General features: G+C 46.3%; 1 protein-coding gene across 1 annotated transcript in view; it reads right to left on the bottom strand.

Annotated features, from left to right (window-relative positions):
• Window positions 1–21,377, bottom strand: part of TLL2 (tolloid like 2) — a gene marked incomplete at its 3' end in the record, with an annotated part of 113,939 nt that overhangs the window by 23,677 nt on the left and 68,885 nt on the right. The window contains exons 8-10 of the mRNA XM_081074744.1: window positions 14,560–14,684; window positions 12,077–12,192; window positions 6,354–6,456 (exon numbers count right to left, since the gene is read on the bottom strand). Coding sequence (XP_080930870.1) covers window positions 6,354–6,456; window positions 12,077–12,192; window positions 14,560–14,684 — 344 coding nt within the window. The remainder of the gene's footprint in view (window positions 1–6,353; window positions 6,457–12,076; window positions 12,193–14,559; window positions 14,685–21,377) is intronic.

Genomic DNA, 21,377 nt, shown 5'->3' with positions numbered 1-21,377 from the left:
AAGGCATGCCAGAGATCACATGATGAAGAAATCAGATCTTCTTAGCTTTTGAATGTCACAAGCCTAGTCACAATGCCAAAGATTTAGAAGAATACACAATGAATAAGAGTACATCTTCCTGTCCTTGTAGCCTTAGAGACAGTCCTAGGATGGAAGAGTGAGGGGACCAGGGAGAGAGGGGCTTGGAGAAGGCACCATGGAGCCTCTAAAAGGATCCAGTGTCCTGTCCCACCCTGAGCTCAGACTGTGGATGGAAAGGATGATAGAGACACTCAGTAGGTTTCAGGACCTGAGAAGCAGATAACTCTGCCCACCCAGTCTCTGGGTAGAGCCGGGAGCAACAACAAGACCCTAGATTCCCCATGTCGCATCCGGGTCAGAACAAGTGTCTGCAGGTTTGTTAAGACATGAAGCCAGGCGACAGGCACGGAGATAGAATTCTTCAGGGAAAGCAGGGTGTGACGGCAGCAATGTGGTTTCAGGCTCCTGGGAGGGTTATGGAAATGACTTTCCTGTCACCCAGAGGATATCTTCTAGGGAGACAGAGACAAGGCACCAAGCTGAAGTGGGCCAGGGCTGAGACAAGAAGGAGGCCCAGCAGCCACTTAGATGGACAGAGGACTGTAGACCAGACCGGGATGAGGTCATCCCAGCAACGCCAGCCAGGTGGTACCATGGAGACCTCTCCTACTGCCGCGCCCTGGCCCAAGGTCTGCCCCCCGTCAGCACCCCCACCCTGGGGGAAGAAGGAAAACACAAACTGACTGAAATTAAGTTCCCACTACCTATTGGAAAGAGGCTCATAATTGTTATTGAACTTGCATTATTTAAAAATACAAATAATGCATCTTTCTTAGATACCTGGGTGTCTGAAATATGGACCCTCTACAGAGGAAAAGTGGGGAGGACCTGTCTTCCCAGTGTATGGTCACCCTTGGCCATATGATTCCTAACGCCATGTAAGAATGGCATCTGGGGCAAGGACAGGGAAGGAGATGGGCTGTGTTGTACCAACCAGTTCTCAACAGAGACCCGTCAAGCCCTACTTGGACTAGAGGTCATGGTTCTGACAAGTACCCACTGGGTGAATCTCTGAGAAAATCCATTTAACATTGGGGGGACCTGAGGAGTGACTTTTAATGAGTGGGGGTTTTCTTTCGGTGGTAATGAAGGTCTTCTAAAATTGACTGTGGTCATGGATGTCTGTACAATTCTGTGAGCATGCTGGAAACCACTGACTAAAACCACTGACTTGAACACTTTAGATGGTGAATTATACGGCATGTGAATTATATTTCAATATATTTTTTAAAGTCCATGTAACAGACATTTAGAGGGCACTCTCTTATTGTCAGCACCGTGTTAGGTACTAGATCAACCTCTCGAAGCTGTAACTCTGCTTTACCTTTCTGAGAAATGGGGGAGTAAGGTTGGGGAAGAAATAATTTCCTCACGGCCAGCTGTAGCATACATCTGGGGAGACATGGGGGCAAAGGCTGCTAATCTCCCTTTGCTTTCTTCTGATTCTGGCCACCTGCAGCCTTTTGGATTCGGTACGCTTAATATTAAGTGAGATGAGCTGATGGAACCGCTGCCAAGAATTCAGCAAGGAAAAATCCATCAGAAGCCTATAAATTTTCAGTAATGGTTCCTCTGGCATGGCCAATTAGTTCTTGGAAAACAACATGCAGGCGTGGGGAAGTATTGCTTACCAGAGAGGAGACGGAGCTGCTAAAGCACAGTGAGACAACACCAGTTCACAAGGAATTCCTTCTTGGCCTAGCCCAAGTGTCAAGTCCAAATTGTCCTTTTAAAACCCCAGCTGTCACAGCTACTGGAGGTTGCTTCCAAAAGAGAGAGGAATCGCCACTGTCTTGCTGCCTAAGAATCCAACCGGATGTGATAAGCCACCTACCCCAAGACCACAACCCATTTCTGCTCGGTACTCCGGAGAAGGAAGGAGTGACAGACTAACGTGTATTTTATTGCCTTGGCAGAGCTAGACTTGGTAGAACAAATTAAAAATTATTTCTAAGTAATGTCTCTCCCCAAATCACCTTGTAATTCTTAACCGGAACCCTCTCTGTTGTCCCTTGACTGATGGCTCAACATTCTCATCTTCACCGTAATGGCACTAATAAAAGCTCCTTTTTCATTGAGCATGTTTATACCAGACACTGTCCTAAGCCCTTTACATGGATTATCTAATTGCACCCCCACTTGGCCATGAATTAGGTGCTATCATTAATCTTATTTATAAGAAAACTGAGATTGGAGAATTTGAGTTGAGTTATACTCAAAGATGTAAGTAGAAGCAGGATTTGAACCTTGGCAGTCTACGATCTCCTTCATTCATCTCACCATCATCGTCACGTGACATCACCACCACCGCCATCAAAAGGAACATCTCAGTTTAAGGTGCAATTCTGAACACTGTACATTTTGGGATTAATAGACATCAAATCTACTCTCGGAGAATGTAAAGATCATTCCCACTTCCCAGTTTGGAAGCAGACACATAGGCATGGAGATCAAAGCCTCAACCATAAAGAAAGTCTACAGCAATGGCAGACTTGTTTGACTCATGTTATCATTTCTGCTTATTTGGGAGACTGTCCCTGCCCAGGAGTCCCAGTAGAGGAGCCACAGGACACTGATTGGCCAGCCTGGCCTTTCTGAACTTCCCTCCCCATTTCAGGGAAAGGGGGAGAAAGGGCTTTTGTATGCATTGTGGTGGTAGAAAATACTCAAGGACAGTTCTGCATACAAAAGTACATTGTTAGAGTCATTCCTCCAGCAGAAATAAGGGAGGGGAATCCAATTAACAGGACAGTATTTCAGAATACTGGATGAGTTCTCTATGCAGCCACCTTCTTCCCCCCCTTTAGGTGCAATCTCATAAGTGACCCCTGCAACTGAAAAACCAATTTGATATCTTTAACCAGCCGTGAAATGTTCTCAATCTACTTACATTTCTTTTTAATCACTATGTGAAAACCCGGGGCCCAAACAGCCTCCTTCCAAGGAGACTAACAGGCTGGAGAGAAATTGGACTAGAGAAAAGGTGTCAAATTCCTAAATTGAAAACTGGTTCCTGGCTTTGGAGGAGGAGTTTAATAAGGATATCAAGAAGAGGAAATGCAGATGAGGGCACGACAAGTGGGCTCCATGGGGAGTCATAAAGGGTTCATTCATAAAAAGTTATGTGCCCATTATGCCTGGATTTTCACACACTGCCCTGGGAAAATATGCAATGCACAGTTTTTCAGAGCAAGATGCATACTTTCACAATCCGCCCTAATCCTCTCTCCCTCCTGCCAAAGGGGCATTGACCTGCCTCCTCCTGGCAGATTTCATGGCACTGACCCCTCCCAGGGACCAACTCGGCCCACACAATGCACTTGTTCCAAACACAAAAGTTCACTAACAACTGCATTTGGAAACATCAGAGCGGGCCAAATAGTTGGCAAGGAGAATTCCCGCGAATGGAGGATGGTTGTAGGCGCTGGGCCATGTCTTGGCTGAGGCACACACACACACTGCAAAAGTGTGTAAAGTATAAGGCAAAAAAGAAAAGAAAAGAAAAAAAAACCCACCCAAACAAAACAAACCATCACTGACAACAATGAATGGCAAAAGCCCATCTAATCCATGAAAGTGCAGCCAGAGATACCAGGATCTGTAGTGAGAAAATTCTTGTTTCAAGAAAAGGGAGCGACTGGAAATCCCTCTGCCCGTGCCCATTCTCAGGAGTGTGTCTTAGCCCTCTCTGGGGAGCTTCTGTAGTAACAGAGCGCTTCCTCCTCCCAAGCCCTTTAAGTCTATCGCATTCCTGGGGGAGTATAGGGTTGCTAGATTTAGCAAACAAAAATACAGGAAGTCCAGTTAAATTTGAATTTCAGATCAACAGTGAGTCGTGTATCTTATCTAGAAATCCTAGGGGGAGACCCTTCTCAGAGTCGGCAGTCGCCTCTCCCCATCACTAGGACATCGGAGTTCTGGTCTGATCTTGGCCGCTTAACAGGCTGTGTGGCCTTAGCAAGTTGGTCTACACTTGGGGAGCATGGTTTTCTCGTGAAGGTGTGGGATACGTGACTCTAAGGTCCCTGCCAGGCTGAGGGGTCTGCGATTCCATGTTCTGATGAAACTCCTCCCACATAACTCCTTTCATTATTTTAATTATAAAATAATGCATTCTTGTAAAAAGATTCAAAAAAATCCAGAAATACGCAGAGCAAATCACAAAGCTGCCCATCGCCTCTGTGGTTTTCTCAGAGGTAACCACCTTCCATGGCTGGATGAAGACCCTCAGAGTCCCCTTTCTGTGTACTTGCTATTAAACAAGTTCGTGGGCATGGGTATTTATAGGTAAGCAGGCTCATTCCCTGATCTAGCTTGTAGGGATTTCGATTCTGTAGTCTCCCAGGAATCTGTACTCATAGAAATATTCCCAGCTGATGCCAGGTTTGGGAACCTCTGCCAGCAGGAATGCAGCCCTCTGTCTTTTTGCCACATCCAGTCAGTGCTACCTATAAAGCCATGTCTCTTTCTGACTGCTAGCTCACATCATGTCTGTTCACAATAGACAGGAAGCAAAAACCCAGGGCAGACAGCCTGCACCCTGCCATCGGGTGGCATAACCTATCTGTCCTGCAGTGTACACACTGCTGTGGGTGCTTAGCCCAGGGATCACTTTCTTGGCTTGCTTACCTGGACCACTACCTATCTATCAGATTCCTCCTCATGGCGGTTACCTGGTACCGCAACTCAGAGCCTGCCTTGGCCCTTTTCTACAACACCCATGGACACAAATTCCTACCTATTTGCATCTGTAGGACTTTAAACTCATGGCCCTCGGTACAGAGGGAGCTTACGGTAGGTAACCTGGCTGAGACCCCTTGGCCATACAGAAGCCTAATATCTGCCAGGTCCCCTTGGGTCCAGCTAGAGCCTCTGTCCCGGTCTCTTCTGACTTACCCCGGAATCTGATATGAAGTGGACTCGGCTTGTCCATGAAACTCCCCAACTTAGCTCTCTCCTTTCTTTCCTGCCTCCATCTTTAGTTAGCTATTCCAACAGCAGCTCACTCTCAGACCAGTCATTTGAAGCATAACAAGGTGGCTTTTCCACCCACGTGAACATATGCCAAGGTTCAAGTTCTCCCTGAGAGCTTAGACTGACAGACTGGAAGCCTCCCAGCCCCACCCCCCACCCGGCTACAAACCACTCTAAAACGGAGGGCAGCCCACTCTTAGCCAAGACCCTTCGATCTGGCTCTTTGTAAATCTGCTTCTCTTTCTCTGTCCTCACCATGGTTGCCATTCCTGGGCTAAATGAGTCGTCCTGTCCCTGGATACTGAAGCCATTGGTCCTCTCTACACAACATTAATCTTTCCTGGTCACCCATGACAGAGCTCTCTTCTGGCGCCCAAACCTGAGTGAACTGACATTTCTCTTTATGCCACCAGCCCACTAACTCTCACTCAAAGGTCCACACTGCCTTTTTGTGTATGAGTTTATGCACTGTTAACCTCCCAAAATACACGCGCATCATAGAAAACTTAGAAAATATAGCTAAACCAGGAACAAAAACAGAATAAATTTTTAAAAATAACCCATCATCCTGCAATAATCACTGTGCATAATTCATTTATAGTTATAATTCCACTTGCTATTAATGTTGGAGACCATAAAATGATTTCTTCCAGTTGAATTCAACCTACATAATGATTTAAGCAATTTTGTTCTGACTAATTTTGGCTACACTCCCCATCACTCTTTGTTTTATCATACCAACCCCATCGTATTCACGTACACCTTATTTCTGAAGACATCTGAGTTTGTAGGGCCTGTATAATAAACATAAGTGTGTTTTTGTTAAAATGGAATCCTACTGCATATGCTATTTTGTCACACCGTTTTTGTGTAACAATGTACAACGAATACCTTTCTGTATCAATAAATAACCATCTCCAACTTTAGTTTTAATGGCTGGATCGTTGTCCATTGAAGAGATCTATCATAATTTATTCAGCTAACCCCTACTGTTGAACATTTAAATTGTTTTCAATTTTTCCTGCTTCAGTGAACATCCCTGTGGCTAGAGCTCTGCACACTTCCTTAATTAGTTCTCTAGGATAAATTCCAAGAAGTGGAATTGCTGGGTCAAAGGGTATTCACAGTTTTAAAAGCTTTTAACATGTGTGGCCAAATGGAGTGTTCAGACTTTTACAATGACACAGACCCTTGAGAGCTTCCTGTGCCTGCCGTCTGGATGGACCTTTCCAAACATTAATAGCATCACACAGAACGTCTGATCACCCCTCTCTCAAGGTTTTCTGAAGGCAACTCACCCAACAGGGGGGCTTTCCTCCAATAACCATCGCGGACCTCCACGTAATCATACCAGCACAGGCGGCTTTTAAACAAATCCATAGACGTGAAGTTTAAAACGATCTGTAAAGAGTTACCACAAAGTGAGTTTCGGCAACAAAGCCTGAGGAGTTTTGAAAGATACGTCTTGCAGACCGGTGTTCTCACGTTACCCTTTAGCATACAGAGCTCGCAGACCACAGTAGGAGTGTCCTCTCAAAAACACACTCACAGGAAGCCTCATGACATTAAATAATAAACCTTAAGCAGGATGGGGAGTAAACAGAGGAGATGGGTCCTTTGGTTCTGTCTGGGGAATAACTTGAGCTTTTGAAGTCACTAGGTGGTTTACAGAAAGCAAGATGCATTAAAGACGAGCCAGGATGTATTGAGCCTGGGGATTTGGAAGGAGGTAAGGGGTCAGTGAAGTTCAGAGATACGAAAAGATCTTATAACATCATCAATCATTGTAAAGGGTCTGGGGTTAGCCCGAGTGCATCTGAGCACCTCCATGATCAATGTCCCCTCGGCCATGACCTCATTCTTTTGAGGCATGATGCATCTAATAGCCTTCCTACAGTTAGTTCGTTCATTCGTTCATTCATTCATTCATTCCACCATTATATGTTGAACACCTACTGTGTGCCAGTTTGTGTTGGCCAATTGAGACAGGACTGAAAGATCAGAAAGATCAGAAAGACAGGACTCTTGTCTTTAGGGAGCTCAGAGAACGAGGGTAGAGCTGAGAAAGAGGGAAAGACAATTAGAACACTATGGAATAAATGCTGAAAAGAAAGGAATGGACAGAGAGGGTATTCAGGAGCCCCACGGCAGAGAACTGAATTCTGCCCAGGGTTACTGGATGCTTCTCAGAAGAGGTGGCTTTTAACCTAATGGGAACAGGGGTCCAGGGGGCTGAGAAGTAGGGTGAGAAAGCATTTCGGTGAGAAGGACTGACACGAGCAAAGGTAAGGGCATGTTTGGGGAACTGTACTGTACGCCCAGCTTCGGTTGCTGTCTGTGTATCTGGAACGGGGAGGCAGAAGGGGTGAAGAGAAGGAGCGAAGGCTGGGGAAGTGGAGGGTTCAGATGGACTGGGAAGGAAGGTTTCAGTTCTTCTGGACATCCTGAGGCCATCCCATGATGCCCCTGTCCACACAGTGGAGGGGGCTGGGGGCTCTGTAGAGTCAGCACACAGGCACTGTACCCATGAGCTGGCCCTGCTCTCCACCGCAACCCTTCCCTCTCAAGGCTTCCCTGGCAGATGGCCCAGACAAACGGCCCTTCTCCCTTCACCCCCATTCAATCCCACCATGCACGGTGCCCATGCCTCCCCCTGCACTCAGCAGCAGTGGCTTGTCTAGCTCTCAAAACGGCTCAGAATGTCCCTGCTCCATCCTTTCTCAGGTCTTCTTGCTCTGCAGGGTCCCACCGAAGTCAGCCCTGCCCCAGCCCCTGCACCCGACCCTATTCCTTTTCCCCTGGGGGTGGGGGGAGTTGCTCTCTGTCAGTTCAATTCTCTCTAGCATCTTTACTTTCCCCCTTTCTTTTATATTCAAACAGCCCCGGGTCCCTCTCCAAGTAAACCCTTGGGCTGGAAGGCTGCAGGTCAAAGATCTCAGTGCCCTCTTGGCCAAATCAAAGACTGATTTATCCATCCTTGTGCTCCGGTCCCCTGTGCTCTGAACCTCTCCTGTCTGGTTTTCGTCACACTGGCCTATCCTCTCTCTACTGTCTCTCATCGCTGCTGGCTCTTGTCCTGTCCACTTACCATGAGCTGTGAGGGCACCTCAAAGCAAAGTGCTTCCTTTCTAGCTTCCCTGTCTGTAAGTGACACCATCGCCCCAAACACTCAGGTGCAACACCTTGGTATTATCTCATTTGCCCCTCCTGTGTACCCCAATGCTGACAGATTCTTTTCCTTTAAGAGGTCTGTGTCCCCTGCTCCAAGCCAGTCTCGCTGCCCCTTCAACAGCCTTCCTGCATGGCTCCTGCTGAGAGGATTCCTGAACTCCTCCCAGCTGTTCCCCCCGTCCGTTCTGCACATTAGGGCTTCTAGGTCAGTATTGCCCTTATATCTCATGTTTACTAGAGCCCCGTGCTCAGAAAACTTTAGTGGCTCCCTCTGCCCCATCTCCTAAATTAAACTCTCTGCTTACCTTCCAGAGCCTCCAGCGCCCATCCTAACAGGGGGCCTTATTCCCAACGTGCCCTAATATATCCATGCAAATGGAACCCTCCCCAGACCCAGCTCAAGGGGCCTCTCCATCCTTCCTGCGTCCTTCTCTGATTGCCCAGATGGACATGATCTTTTCCTCATTGGAACACTCCCCTCTTTTCTTACAGTGATTCCGGAGCAGGTGTTTTCATAGTCAGGCAAATCTGGATTTCTTCTCAGCTCCACCACTTACTAGCTCTGGGATCTTGGGAAAATACTTGTCTCTTGGACTTTTAGTTTCCTCATCCATAAAACCACACACACACCACTGGGTTGTTGAGGGGACTGGACAAGAAACCGTATAGACAGTGAATAGTGCCATGCCTGGCATATAACAGCTGCTCAATAAATGGCGATTTACAAAATCAAGCTACACTGAGTGCACACTTAGCACACCACACACTGGACACACTGAGTGTTCTTCACAGGTTTCCCATCTTGTTTGGTGTTGGGAGTACCCACCTCTTCCCTTGGAACAATCCCACCCAAGGTGCCGGTCGCAGGACAACTAGTACCCTTGTTCCACAAAGCTCTATGACCTCCTAGGACATGAATAGTCAGTATCAGAAAAACAAAGCCAGCTCACCTCCTGTGTTGTTGTAGTGTGTGTGTGTGTGTGTGTGTGCGTGTGTGTGTGTGTGAGAGAGAGAGAGAGAGAGAGAGAGAGAGAGAAATATGTTGCTCTTCTTTCAAGCTAGAACAGTGGTTCTCAACACTACTTGCACCTTAGAATCACCTTGGAAGCTTAAAAAAATGTTGGTGCCCAGCAAATGCCTCTCCTTCAACTAAATCAGACTCTCCAGGGATGAGGCGGGGGACCCTAACTGACTTCTAAGTCTCTTAAGACAGAAATTGTACCTCTGACTCCCTTTGCAATCCCTCATCGCTCGCATTCAGGTGGACTAGCTCAGTAACGCTCGCTAGCCGGTTGCAATATAAAGCTTTAGCCTTTGCTTTTTAAAACTTCAGAAAGAAAATATTATTACAACACATTCATGATCTGAATGAACAGGATAATTACTTAGGCTAAGTATTGTAAGTATGTTAGTGAGCCATAAAGACTACAGGGGAAGAGGTGGTGAGCAGGAGGTGATACTCAAATCAATCAAGTTTGCTAATTACTAGCAGCTCTGGGGAAGGCTGGGTGAAGCAAAAAATGAAATAATTGGTTCAGGAATTTCAATGATATGTATTCTTGCCCCAGTCAGCAATAATAACTAAGGCTGGGTGAATCTTACGCCTTTCAAACGTATCACAGAGCCTCTGCCACACAGGGCAATTCAACAATTTGAGGATTTCCAAACCCCTTCCTCTCTTTCCTCCTCCTTCCTTCCTCCCTCCCTCCGATGCCTCCTGCAGGCACAGGGATGGCACATCCACCGAGGGCAGATAGGTCTGGAGTCTCTCGGGTTCAAGATGACAACCACACTGTCATAAATGCTTCAAGCCAGAGGAAGGGTATGTGCATATGGGTGTGTGAGTGTGTGTGTGTGTGTGTGTGTATGAGGGCATGTAAGTGTGTGCGTGTGCATGTGTGTGTGCACGCATGTGTATGTGGGCACGTGAGTGTGTGTGTATGTGGGCATGTGCGTATATGTGTGTGTGCACGTGTGTGTATGTGGGCATGTGAGTGTGTATGTGGGAATGTAGGTGTGTGTATGTGTGTGTGCACGTGTGTGTATGTGGGCATGTGTGTGTGCATGTGAGTGTGTGCATGTGTGTGTGCACGTGTGTGTATGTGGACATGTGAGTGTGTGTATGTGGGAATGTAGGTGTGTGTGCATGTGTGTGTGCACGTGTGTGCATGTGGGCATGTAAGTGTGGGGGCATGTGAGTGTGTGTGTGCGTGTGTGAACGCGTGTTCAAATCTCTCTTAGCCTGCCCCCTTTGTGGAGTAATATAGGAGGGTGGTTAAGCATCCAGGCTTTCAGAGTCAAATTGCCTGGATTCAAATCCCAACTCTGCAACAAACTGAGTGGCCTTGGTCAAGTCCATTTCCTTACCTGCAAATTGAGTGTGGTAATAACACCTATCACATGGAGCTGTTGTGAGGACTAAATGAGAGAATCCACATAATATGCTAAGAATAGTACCCAGCCCATAGAAAATGCTCCCAATGGTTCCTAGCCACTATTTCTCTCCAGTTATCACATTGTGTTTAACTTGACATTTAAACGAGCATTTTAAAAAATATTATGAATTAGGACTACCTGTAACTTGGCCATAGGCACCTAGAAAAATTCCAACACCCTCTACCGAACCCCAGTTGCAGGTTTTTCACTTGGCTACTCATCTGTGTACACATCCATTCAACAAATACTTATCGTGTGGCTCTATGCCGTGGGCTATGTTGGGTGCTGGGGACCTGGGGGTGAATAATCTCTGTCTTCAATGAGTTTAGGGTCTAGCAGGGGACAGCCAAACAAACCCGCAGTCATGATATTGTGACATAAGCTATGATGGATATGACTGGAGGGAACGAGACCCAAGGGACAGAACGAGCACCGCAAAGATAGCTGCATCTATTCTGAGACAACTTGAAAAACACTTGGATTTGTAGAGAGGTACAGTGAAGAAAACACAAGCTTTGAACTGCAGAAGCCCCAGTTCTCAGTTCTACATCTTACTGCGAATTTGGGCAATTGATAAAACGTCTGAGCCTCCAATTCCTTGCCCATACAATGGCTATAAGGACATGCACTTTGCAATAGGATCAAGAACATACGACCCTTGGACCAGGGCAAAAGAGTCCTCTGTTCTGGGCTTAGCTTTAGAGGGTCACAGAATCTTTAGGGCCAAAGGAACATGTCTATCCAGAGCTTTCCCACTCCTAGACCTCACACCAGGAGCCCAGGACCCTGGAATTCCCTGTCCAAATAGCCCTGAGCCCACTTCCACACTGTGCAAAGACCTCTGTCTTGGATCCATCTGCCTGAGGGTAGACAGCACACCTGGGCAGTCCACTTCCCGTGACGGGACAGCCAAGGGTCAACAGTTTGCCAGGTAGGAGTGGAGGATGCTCAGGAGTGTGGGCTGGAGTGTCGCCATGGGTGTTCCTGAGATGGAAATGGGGCTGGGAAGAGAAGAAGGGGTCACAGTGGGTTGGTGGCTAGCTCTCTTCATATTGCTGCCTGCCAGAGCAGCACTCTGAGGTGTCAAGAAATTCTAAATTGGATCCTTGCCTTCCTGGGCATTCCAGTGGCGTGTTTACCAAGGTAGAAAGATAGAGCCTACTTTGTTTTACAAACTGTGAGCTTGATTTATAACTCATGTGGACATTTAGTACACAGACCTCCATTTATGAGGGAGACTGGTTGAAAAGTCCAGAAATAAATAACACTAAGCAAGCTGGCACAGTGCCTGGCACACAGTGGGTGCCCATAACACAACAGCTGTTATTACTCCTATTGTTAATAATAATAACTCCTCACACACCACCCAACTCAAAGAATGCTATGTCATTTCCTGAGGAAGTTCCACACCTACCTTTTCCCCTGGAGTGACCGATATCCTCCAGACGCAATGGGAATAAGAAGGGTAGCCATTTGGAAAACCAGGTGCGGAAAAGTTTCCCGTTGTGTCCTGCAGGGTCTCTCCACATGCTGCGCAAGCAAAATGACAACTGTGATTCGGGCACACGCACACACTCCCCACCTAAGAGCTCTCTGCACAGGGCTGCTGAGCAAATACACCCTTTTACCAGTCAAAGGCCTCAGAACACATCAGTGGAAGTGTATCAGGCAGACTGATGTTTTCCTGGCTGATGAAAGTGAAAATAGGGTCTTGGCTCCAAAAAGGAACACCCCAGAAGTTCTTCTGAGGATCTCAGGACTAAGTATGACCCAGAGCTGGGTTTGAATCTCAGCTCTTCAGCGGGCTGTGTGTTAGTGGCCTTAGTTTTCTTATCTGTAAAATGGGAGAGACCTGCCCAGAAGGTGAATGAAATGATCTGCATTAAATGAAATGGATCAGCTTGGTCTTGGCACATGGTGAGTGCTCCATGCACAGCAGTCTTATAATAACTAAAAATATCTGCCACTGAGAGAATATGGAAGTGCAAATAGATGAAGAAAAAAAAAAACTTTTTGAAATTCATTTTAGCTGTTAATTTGAATCTTGCCTCTTCTTTTTCTGCTACCCACCCCTGAATGAGCTGCCAAATAGTCAAGGAAACAGAGAACAATGACCAGAGGCACGAGAAGCTGGACTATTCTACAGGAGGTTCTTCTGCCCTTGAATATTTGAGGGTAGCTAGGTCACAAGTCTAGAAACTAATCCTTATGTATGTGAAAAATATTTCTCTAATTTGTCCTCAAAAAAAAAAAAAGTACCTGTATAAGTACACTCGGAAGCTGCAGGTTTCATATTCCTGACTCCCAGGGACTCAGACCCCAAAGATAAAGACACTGGGTTGCTAGGGGTCCCTCTTATGGGGCCACCCCCAAAGTGTGGGAAAGAAGCATTCTTATGCACATTTTCCTAAATGCAATTCAAACTCTGCATGGCAACTACCCTCACTTTTAGTTACTACTTGAAACTACTAGGAGCTGCAGGAAGGGATAGCTGGAGAGCGGCCCATCCTCGGCCTCAGGAAATCCTGGATATCGGGGCTTCAATATCATGTTACCGAACAACTGCCAGGCATCATGAGAATTATGCCCGGCAGTGAACACCCCCGAGGGTTCCATGGAAATTATTTCAGAAGAATCATCAACATTCTGCAGGAACAGATACGTTACTGTATGGCTCCATGGTATTTACCAGCTGCCTCGAATCCTTTTGGGAAGTAAGAGGCATATACATTATAACTAAATAAATACTATGGCATTTCCCAGGGAATGCTATAAGGTTTCTCTTTCAATTCAGCAAGGTTATATGATATGTGTGTCCTGTACTGCAGCCCTAACATACTCCCAGATGACTAATAGCTGGATGAACATATTTCCTAGAGTTTCATGATGGAGCAAGCCTCATGCAGCCCTTTGCTGGCCCTGTGATATGGCTCAGTAGGGCAATGGGATAGCCCAGATTTTCTAAGATAGCCCCTATTTCAAATATGCTGTCCCATGATCAAACCATGTACCTGGTCTGGGTTTTGGAAAAGGTTACTGGACTTGTTAGTAATGGAATTTCCTTCTTCTCACCCAAACCACTGAAATGCATTCTGTCCCATCAGTGGTAAAAACCTGGCAGCTGTGACCAATGCTTTGCATTAAAGTGCAACAGCTTAAAGGGATCAATATGAGCTCACCCCCAAAGCAGCAGGGGGTATGACACTGCTGAAGCAAAGGGGACAGACGGCAAAGAGGGCTAATTCAAGGGAAGCAGGCCTCTGACTTGGCAGAGAAGTGAGTCTGCTCAAACTTCAGCATACTGTCCAGACTCCAATGGCAGACTGGTGGCCACTGACCAGCCCCTCGGATGGCTAGGAGAGCCCCAAGACCGTAGAAATGACCTCATTTACAGCACTGAGACTCCCTCCACCTTCCAGTGTTTGGAAGCCCAACCTTCCAAAAGCATTCTCTTTCATTCTTTGTTTTCCTGCAAAACGCTTAGTTCTTGTTTTGCCAAAACACGTCCCTTACTCTAATACCTAGAAGGGAGAGCTGCTGTTACCATTCTGTGGTGCATGTTGCACTGGACCCGTTTGATGTTGTTCTACTCTGCCTTCTTCCTCTTCTGCACATCAGGGCTTTGCCAGAGAATTCTGCAACTTCCCCCACAAGTCAAGCTGCGGGTCCAAGACTTATTATTCACTTCACTACCAGCAATCGCTTCACCATTTGGGTTTCCCATACTGTCTCACACCTCCTAACAGCAGCATGTCAGAAATCACGGTGGCCAGGGGTTAGTCTCTCCAGGTCCCCAAGCTGTTTTCCCAGCCAACGGGATTGTGTGCAAAGGGCGGTTGAGTCGTGTGTTCCATGGAGGCTATGGGGGTCCCGGGACTCCCCAGAGTTCACAGTTACCTGGGCATTTGTACAACTTCCTGGCTTGAGCTATGTCTCCCTGACTGAGCCGCACACGCTGGCCAATGGTTGGCCTGACGCCATTGTCATCTCGACGGGGAAGGATGGTGTCTAAGAAAACTCCTCTATAGGAAGAAAAGAGAGAGGGAGAAAGGAGAAAGAAAAGTCAAGGCTGTCAGGCCGTGCACACTAGGATTTACAGTGTTTATTTCCTTGCCCATCACCCCATCAACATTCCTACCCACTGGCCTGCTCTCGTGCTGGCATTTTGAGCATTCTGTTTCATCAGCTGCCTGCTCACTTTCCAATGGGAAAATGACTTTGCCAAGTTTAAAAATATGTCCTAGCCCAGTGGCCTACGGCTGCCTTACTGATATCTACTGAGTATTTCCACAAAGCCTCTGACAGGTCCAGGCCCCAGGGCTACCACCTGCGCAACTGCCGGGAGCAGCATTTAGAGAAACTATGGTGTGAGTGGTGCCCCCTGGAGTTGTGCGGTGGGCAGTACTGAGCGTGGATAAGTCTTGGAGAGGATCCAGAGAGAGCTTGGGAACCAGTACAGTGTGAGACTCTCAGGGGCTGGTCAGGAAGTGCTGGTTGATGAGTTGGTGAATAATGGGGATTGGAGTTTGGGGGCCTTGTTGGCAAGAGGGATAATCAGATGGAAAACGAGATGAATGCAGAGAACTAGGGGTAGTGGAAAGCCCTGGCCTAGAGATGTCTGTGTAAGGCTTGGCTCTGCCACCTGGATGAACTCAGACAAGTCTCTTCCCCTCTCTGAGCCCCAGTTTACTCCTCTGAACAATAAGAGATTGGCCTAGATGATTGTGGCAGCTCCTCTAATGTCTTCTTCTACTCCCACGTTAATGACATCTAAAATGACCAACACAGACAAGCAGACACCAGGATTCCCAGCTGAGTGCTGGCCCTGCTCACACCTCCATGTTGTGGGTGTGGTTTACACCCGCTCTGAGCCCTCCCACTCTGCGTCCAGACCCCTGACTTTGGAACTGTCCTGAGGGGAAGGCCTTCCCTTGAACTGGCTCCCTCTCCAGTTACCACCCTGTTCCTTTCCTTCCCTTCTTAACCAAGTTACCAAGTTTCTGGAAAGAATTGTCTCCATTCTCCGTCTGGCTACTCATCTTCATCCAATTGCGATCTGACCATACCAGCAATAGTCACCAGTCACCAACCGATTGACAAATCGGATGGACACTTGTCAATCTTACCTGCCCTCTCTCCAGCACTGACACATTTGCAGCCTTCTCCCTCCTCAGACTCTCTTCTCTCTGTTTCCCAAGGCACTGGTCTCTGAGCACGAAGTTAGGATTCTCTTCTTCTTCCTCCTCTGGTTTCTGCTCTCTCTCTCTCTTCTCTCCTCTGGGCTTTAACTATCACCTGCAGGCTCACCACTAATTCTCTGATTCCAGCCCCAGAACCATCTGCTAAGCCAGATGCCTGGTGATCCTTCCACTGGGCTGTCCTACAGGCCTCTTATGTCCAATGCATTCAAAACTGAATGTATTCCGTTCTTCTCCTGCTCCTTCTGTAAACCTTGTCTCCAGAAACTAAATCCAAGGTGCCTTCAGCTCCATCTTCTCCCTTATACTCTCGTTCAAAACCAGGGACCAGGTCGTATCCATGGCACCTTCTATGCATTCCTTGGACCCACACCCTCCTTCTTGTTCCAGACCACTGCCTGAGCTCAGGCAATCAGCATCTCCTTCCTGAACTCTTCCCAGTGGCTTCCTAACTGGCGTCCCTCCCTCTAGATCTGGCCACGTCTGCTCTATCCCTCACAAGGCTGCAACACGATCGTCCTGAAGTGCAAGGCCAGGTGTGTGCCCTCTCTGCTTAAAAGACTTCCCCGACTTCTGATCACCACCTACTTCTCCAGGTCCCTGCCTTCCTCTTCAGGAACATCTCCTGACACCTCCAACCTCACTTATTATCTTAAGGAACACTGAACTCCTGCTAGACCCAAACATGTCCTTGTACGTGCTGTCCCCATCTTCTTGTCCACTAGCAAACTCCTGTTCATCCTCCCAAACCCCATCAGGTGGCTTTCCCTCGTAAGAGTCTTTCGATCCCTTTCTTTCCCTCCCATCTTGAGTTAATCATTCCTTCCTGTAATGTCTTCTGATCATACTGTATTGTCTTTTTTTTGAGATGACAGTAATTGACTTCTCTCCTAAATGATAAGTTCCTCCAGCAGAGACACTGGGTCCTTCATCTCTAAGTCATCAGAGACTGCAGCATTGATGACCTCCAGAAACGCTTCTTGAACTAAATCACGCAACCAAGATAGGACACTGTCTTCAAAAGATTTTGCAAATTAGTTATTTACACACAAAAGGAAATGTGAAAATTCTCATTACCTAGTTATTAGCTGCGTTCTCCTTCCTTTACTCTCTCTCTTTCAAACATTTCCTTTTCCCTAAATTCTGCACTACCTTGGAAAATATACAGCGTGTTTTCCTGAAAATAAGACCTAGCCAGACCATCAGCTCTAATATGTCTTTTGGAGCAAAAACTAATATAAGACCCCGTCTTATTTTACTATAAGACCGGGTCTATAATATAATATAATATAATATAATATAATATAATATAATACTGGGTCTTATTTTACTATAAGACTCAGTAATATATAATGTAAGATAAGATAAGATAAGATAAGATAAAATATATAATACTGGGTCTTATATTAATTTTTGCTCCAAAAGATGCATTAGAGCTGATGGTCTGGCTAGGTCTTGTTTTTGGGGAAACACGGTATTATCTCTAGTTCTTCCTTTTTATCTTCATATGTACATTTTTTCTAAATCAGACTTCAAGCTCACTTTGTTTCCAACATTAGCATACAGGAGCCTAGATCATTTGCTGATATCCTATTAACACTCCTACCCCCAACATTTAACCACCTGGCCTAATGTTTCTCATTCCCATTGCCTCATTTCTGGGTCCAGAGTCCTCCAGAGAAACTTCAGTGGAATCCTTGGTGTCCCTCATTGACCTCACCAAGTTTTAAATCACAAGTGACAACTCTACATAAAATTCTAAATTCAATCACCTGCTAATCAAAAAATGGGGACTTCTGCCCTAACATAAAATATGTTCATTTGCAATTATGTTCTTGATCCCTCCCTGAAGAAAGAAATTTTGCTGCACCAAATGCAAGGCTCACTGCAATGCCTTAGCAACCCAGACTAACCGACCTGCCGAGGACCACGTCGCCCAGGTGACTTGGCCAGTGGAGAGTTCTGGTGTATGGAGAATGTGTTCTCGCACTCACTGAGCAGTCACAAGACCTTCCTGTGTGCCAGGCCCTGGCTGGACACTTTACATGCACCATCTCGTTTAATCCTCATAGTACCCTAGGAAGCGGTACCATTCTTATTAGGGTTCCTTGCTACAGGTGAGACATGCAAGCCTGCAGCGCTTAAGGGACTCACCAAGAGGACAGAGTTAGTAATGGAGAGCCAGCACTACAACCCAGGCATCTTCCTCCTTCCAGTCAGTGTTTCCCACACCCAAGAAACGGTAGACCTTAATGTATATTATAAAGGTTAGAGTAAGAAACACTGGCGACTTCAAAACGGCAGGAACAACATGGCTCACACTCAGACAGCTGTTTGGGGCTTGGATTCCTCCCCCGACCCCACCCCGGCATATCCTAAGCCGCCAGCAAGGCGATGGGTTCTGGAAGATGTTTACTACAAGAGGCATCCCCTGTGTAAACCACTATACTAATGTCCCTCCTTTTATGTAGGACAACTCTTAGCATTGACATTCTGCTAAACTAAGAAAGGGTTTGGCAGATGCCTTGGGAAATAAAACCGTCAACTCTCAGTTCTCCAAACAAAGAAGCCCCTGTACCAGAGAACTAACTGTCTCCTCATCTGCTGGACCCTTGCCCAACAAAATCTCCAAAGACACCACTTCCCACAGCCCGGGTCCAACCAATGGGAAAGGGGAGGAGCTGCAATAAACTGGAAGGAATAAAGTTGGAAGGAGATGGCTCAGTCATAAAGACACATGAAGACAAGACTGGGTTTCCCATCAGTACGAATAGCATTTGCCCCTAGATGAGCAAATGTTCTACGGACCATTGTTTGCTCTTTTACAGAATCAAAGACAATGTGCAAGCTAGCTCCAGGAGACATGTGCCCAGAAGTAATGACACGGAGTTAGGGAGTGGGAAAATCTTGACAAAAAGTGGGCCAAGAAAGCCCACCAGTAAAGATACCATTGATAAGCGTCCCACTGAATAAAGCAGTTTTCTGAAACTCCATGCAGAAAATTGCAGAAAGGACAGTGCAATTATCTACTTGCTGCAAAACAGATATGCCGGAACCATTCTGAACCCTGGGGCAGAGGTGAGAAGATAGCTGTGGTAGATTGTTAAAATAATGAATTGCGCCTCCTCATATCCACATCCCTTTAACGTGAAGTTGCCACTACCCATTAAGAGGTAGAATCTATTTCTCCATCACTTGAACCTGGGCTGACCTTGTGACTTGCTCTGGCCAATAGAACGTGACAGAAGTAATATCATGCAAGTTCTGGAGCCTGGGTCTTAAGAACCCTGCAGCCTCCCAGCGTGTCCTTTAAGAAATCCCATGTGATGAAAAGCCCCATCTAGCCTACTAGAGGATGGCAGGTCACACAGAGGAGAATCAAGGGGCCCCAGCGGGCAGGCAGCACAACGGCCAGTCCTGATACTGGCCATCTTGGACTCTCCAGCCCAGTCACGCTGTCAAATGACTACTGCTGCGGCCATGATCCCAGGCAAGATTATAGAAGGACAAGCCAGAATGTTCCATAATATCATAAAAGATAAGTTGTTGTTGCAAGCCGCTATAAGTTTGGGGGTAGGTTGTTATGCAGCAATAAGTAATGTCACGGGAGCAGACCTGGACGTCTTCCTCCCTCCAGGGCTACAGGAAGCTGCCCTGCTCCTACCTAGCTGCCCATCACACCTGTGCTGCTTCCTTGCCCATCTCCCGCTGACGGGTTCCGGATACTGTTAATGAGGAACGATTATTTCATGGGTTTGGTCCATGGGCTTCCACTGGTCTATGCTGATAAAATGCTTTACGTTGACAACAGTGCTAATAACAGTTATCTCCTGAAGGGGGTAAGGGCTGGCATTATGAGTTAGAGATCACAGGGGGGGAAAAAGAGATTTTTTTTCTTTTCTTTCTTTCTTTTTTTTTTTTACGAAAAACAAAAAAGAAATGCTGGTGCCAGGAGATAGTCTGTGTGATAATCATCAAGTGTGAACTCTGGCTTCAGAGCTTTGCATATTAACTGGTACATAGCAGACACTGAGAAGGCAGTGCAATTCCTATAACCCATTAGTAGTAATTTATCCAAAATACCCTACATAGTAGATACTTATAGATTTCTCCTTAATGAAGTGACCACCGTATTTGTGAGTATTGGAAATTTCTTCCCTCACCTAGTCTTCTGCACTGCAGATTTCTCTGCCTCCTTTGACTCATTCATTAATTTATTTGTTTAACAAATATTTATTGAACACCTACTCTGTGGCAAGCACTCTGCTGGGTGCTGGGGCTAGAAGAGAATGAGATTGTCCCTGTCCTCAAAATCTCAGGCTAGTGAGGGAGAGGGGAATGCAACAGATAAGTATTAATATATTTATAATAATAAACAGATAAATTATAAAGCAACACAAAGAATCATGACAGCTATGGAAAGAAGACTTAAGGTATAAGCTTCTCACTTGGACCAACTCAACATACTCTCAGTTTATTGGTCTCTTCATTATAACACGTTGCCTGTTGTATCTTCTGACAAAGAGCCCGGAGAAGAGTAAAGGGAACACGGCAGCTCACTCCTACACCAGTTGTTCAAGGAAGCCGACATAAACCAAACTCTGCCCATTAGAGCTCTCGAGTGCAGGATGGAGATGACAACTAAATCAGCGCTGTGGCCACGGGAACAATGCCCCCTAAACACTCGGGATGCTAAGGTTTAGAGGATCTCTCCCATGGTTCTGTGACCTCATCAATAGGATGCTTTCAGCAGCCAAGGAGCCCTGGGTAAACAGTTTCCCTTTCACTCCCAAGAACTGTGTGTCTCCTTAAGAAATGGTTATCTTTGACCTTTACGGACATAGACACTCATGACATGGATTGTTTCCCTCTTTGCTGGGACTGCTAGGAAGCACAGGGCAGGATTTGTTGCTAACCCCAACAAGTGTACAAGACTTTATGGCATATATTCTGAATACTAAATTGATTTCAAACTTCAACCTAGTTATCTACCTTTATTTTTTCTCTCCCCTATGCTCAAATTTCCTCACCATTTGTTTTCTTTTTATCTTGTGTGTGTGTGTGTATATATATATATATATATGGAATCACCTCAAATCTTTTTTCAATGGTTAAATAAACAAACAAACAAATAAATAAACAAATAGCAAACAAGCTGGTTTGAAGAGGAGATGGAGAAAAAGTCGCAAGAGAAAAAATATTTGCACGGTGACTCCTTTAACTCAAGGTTGGAAAGACCTACAAAACAAGGACTAGCAGGGGAAAACTGCAATATATAAGACACTTGTATAGTCTAAAAGTAGGGGCAGTATTGACAATATTTAACACCTGGTCCAGCATAGCACTAGCTCACCAAAGCAGATCCTGCCCATGCCAGCTGTAACTAACGGGTCTGGCCACACTTAGGGGTACTGACAATCATTAAGTGTGACCAGCAGGCAGGAGACCTGGGTCTTTGCTCTCACTCCGACCCCAACTACTCGAGTGCCCTCAAGCTATCTGGAGCCTCGATTTCTT

This window comes from Rhinolophus hipposideros, assembly GCF_964194185.1.
Source record: "Rhinolophus hipposideros genome assembly, chromosome: 15".
In the NCBI taxonomy this organism is placed as follows: domain Eukaryota; kingdom Metazoa; phylum Chordata; class Mammalia; order Chiroptera; family Rhinolophidae; genus Rhinolophus; species Rhinolophus hipposideros.
This window is presented reverse-complemented; position numbering and strand designations above follow the sequence as displayed.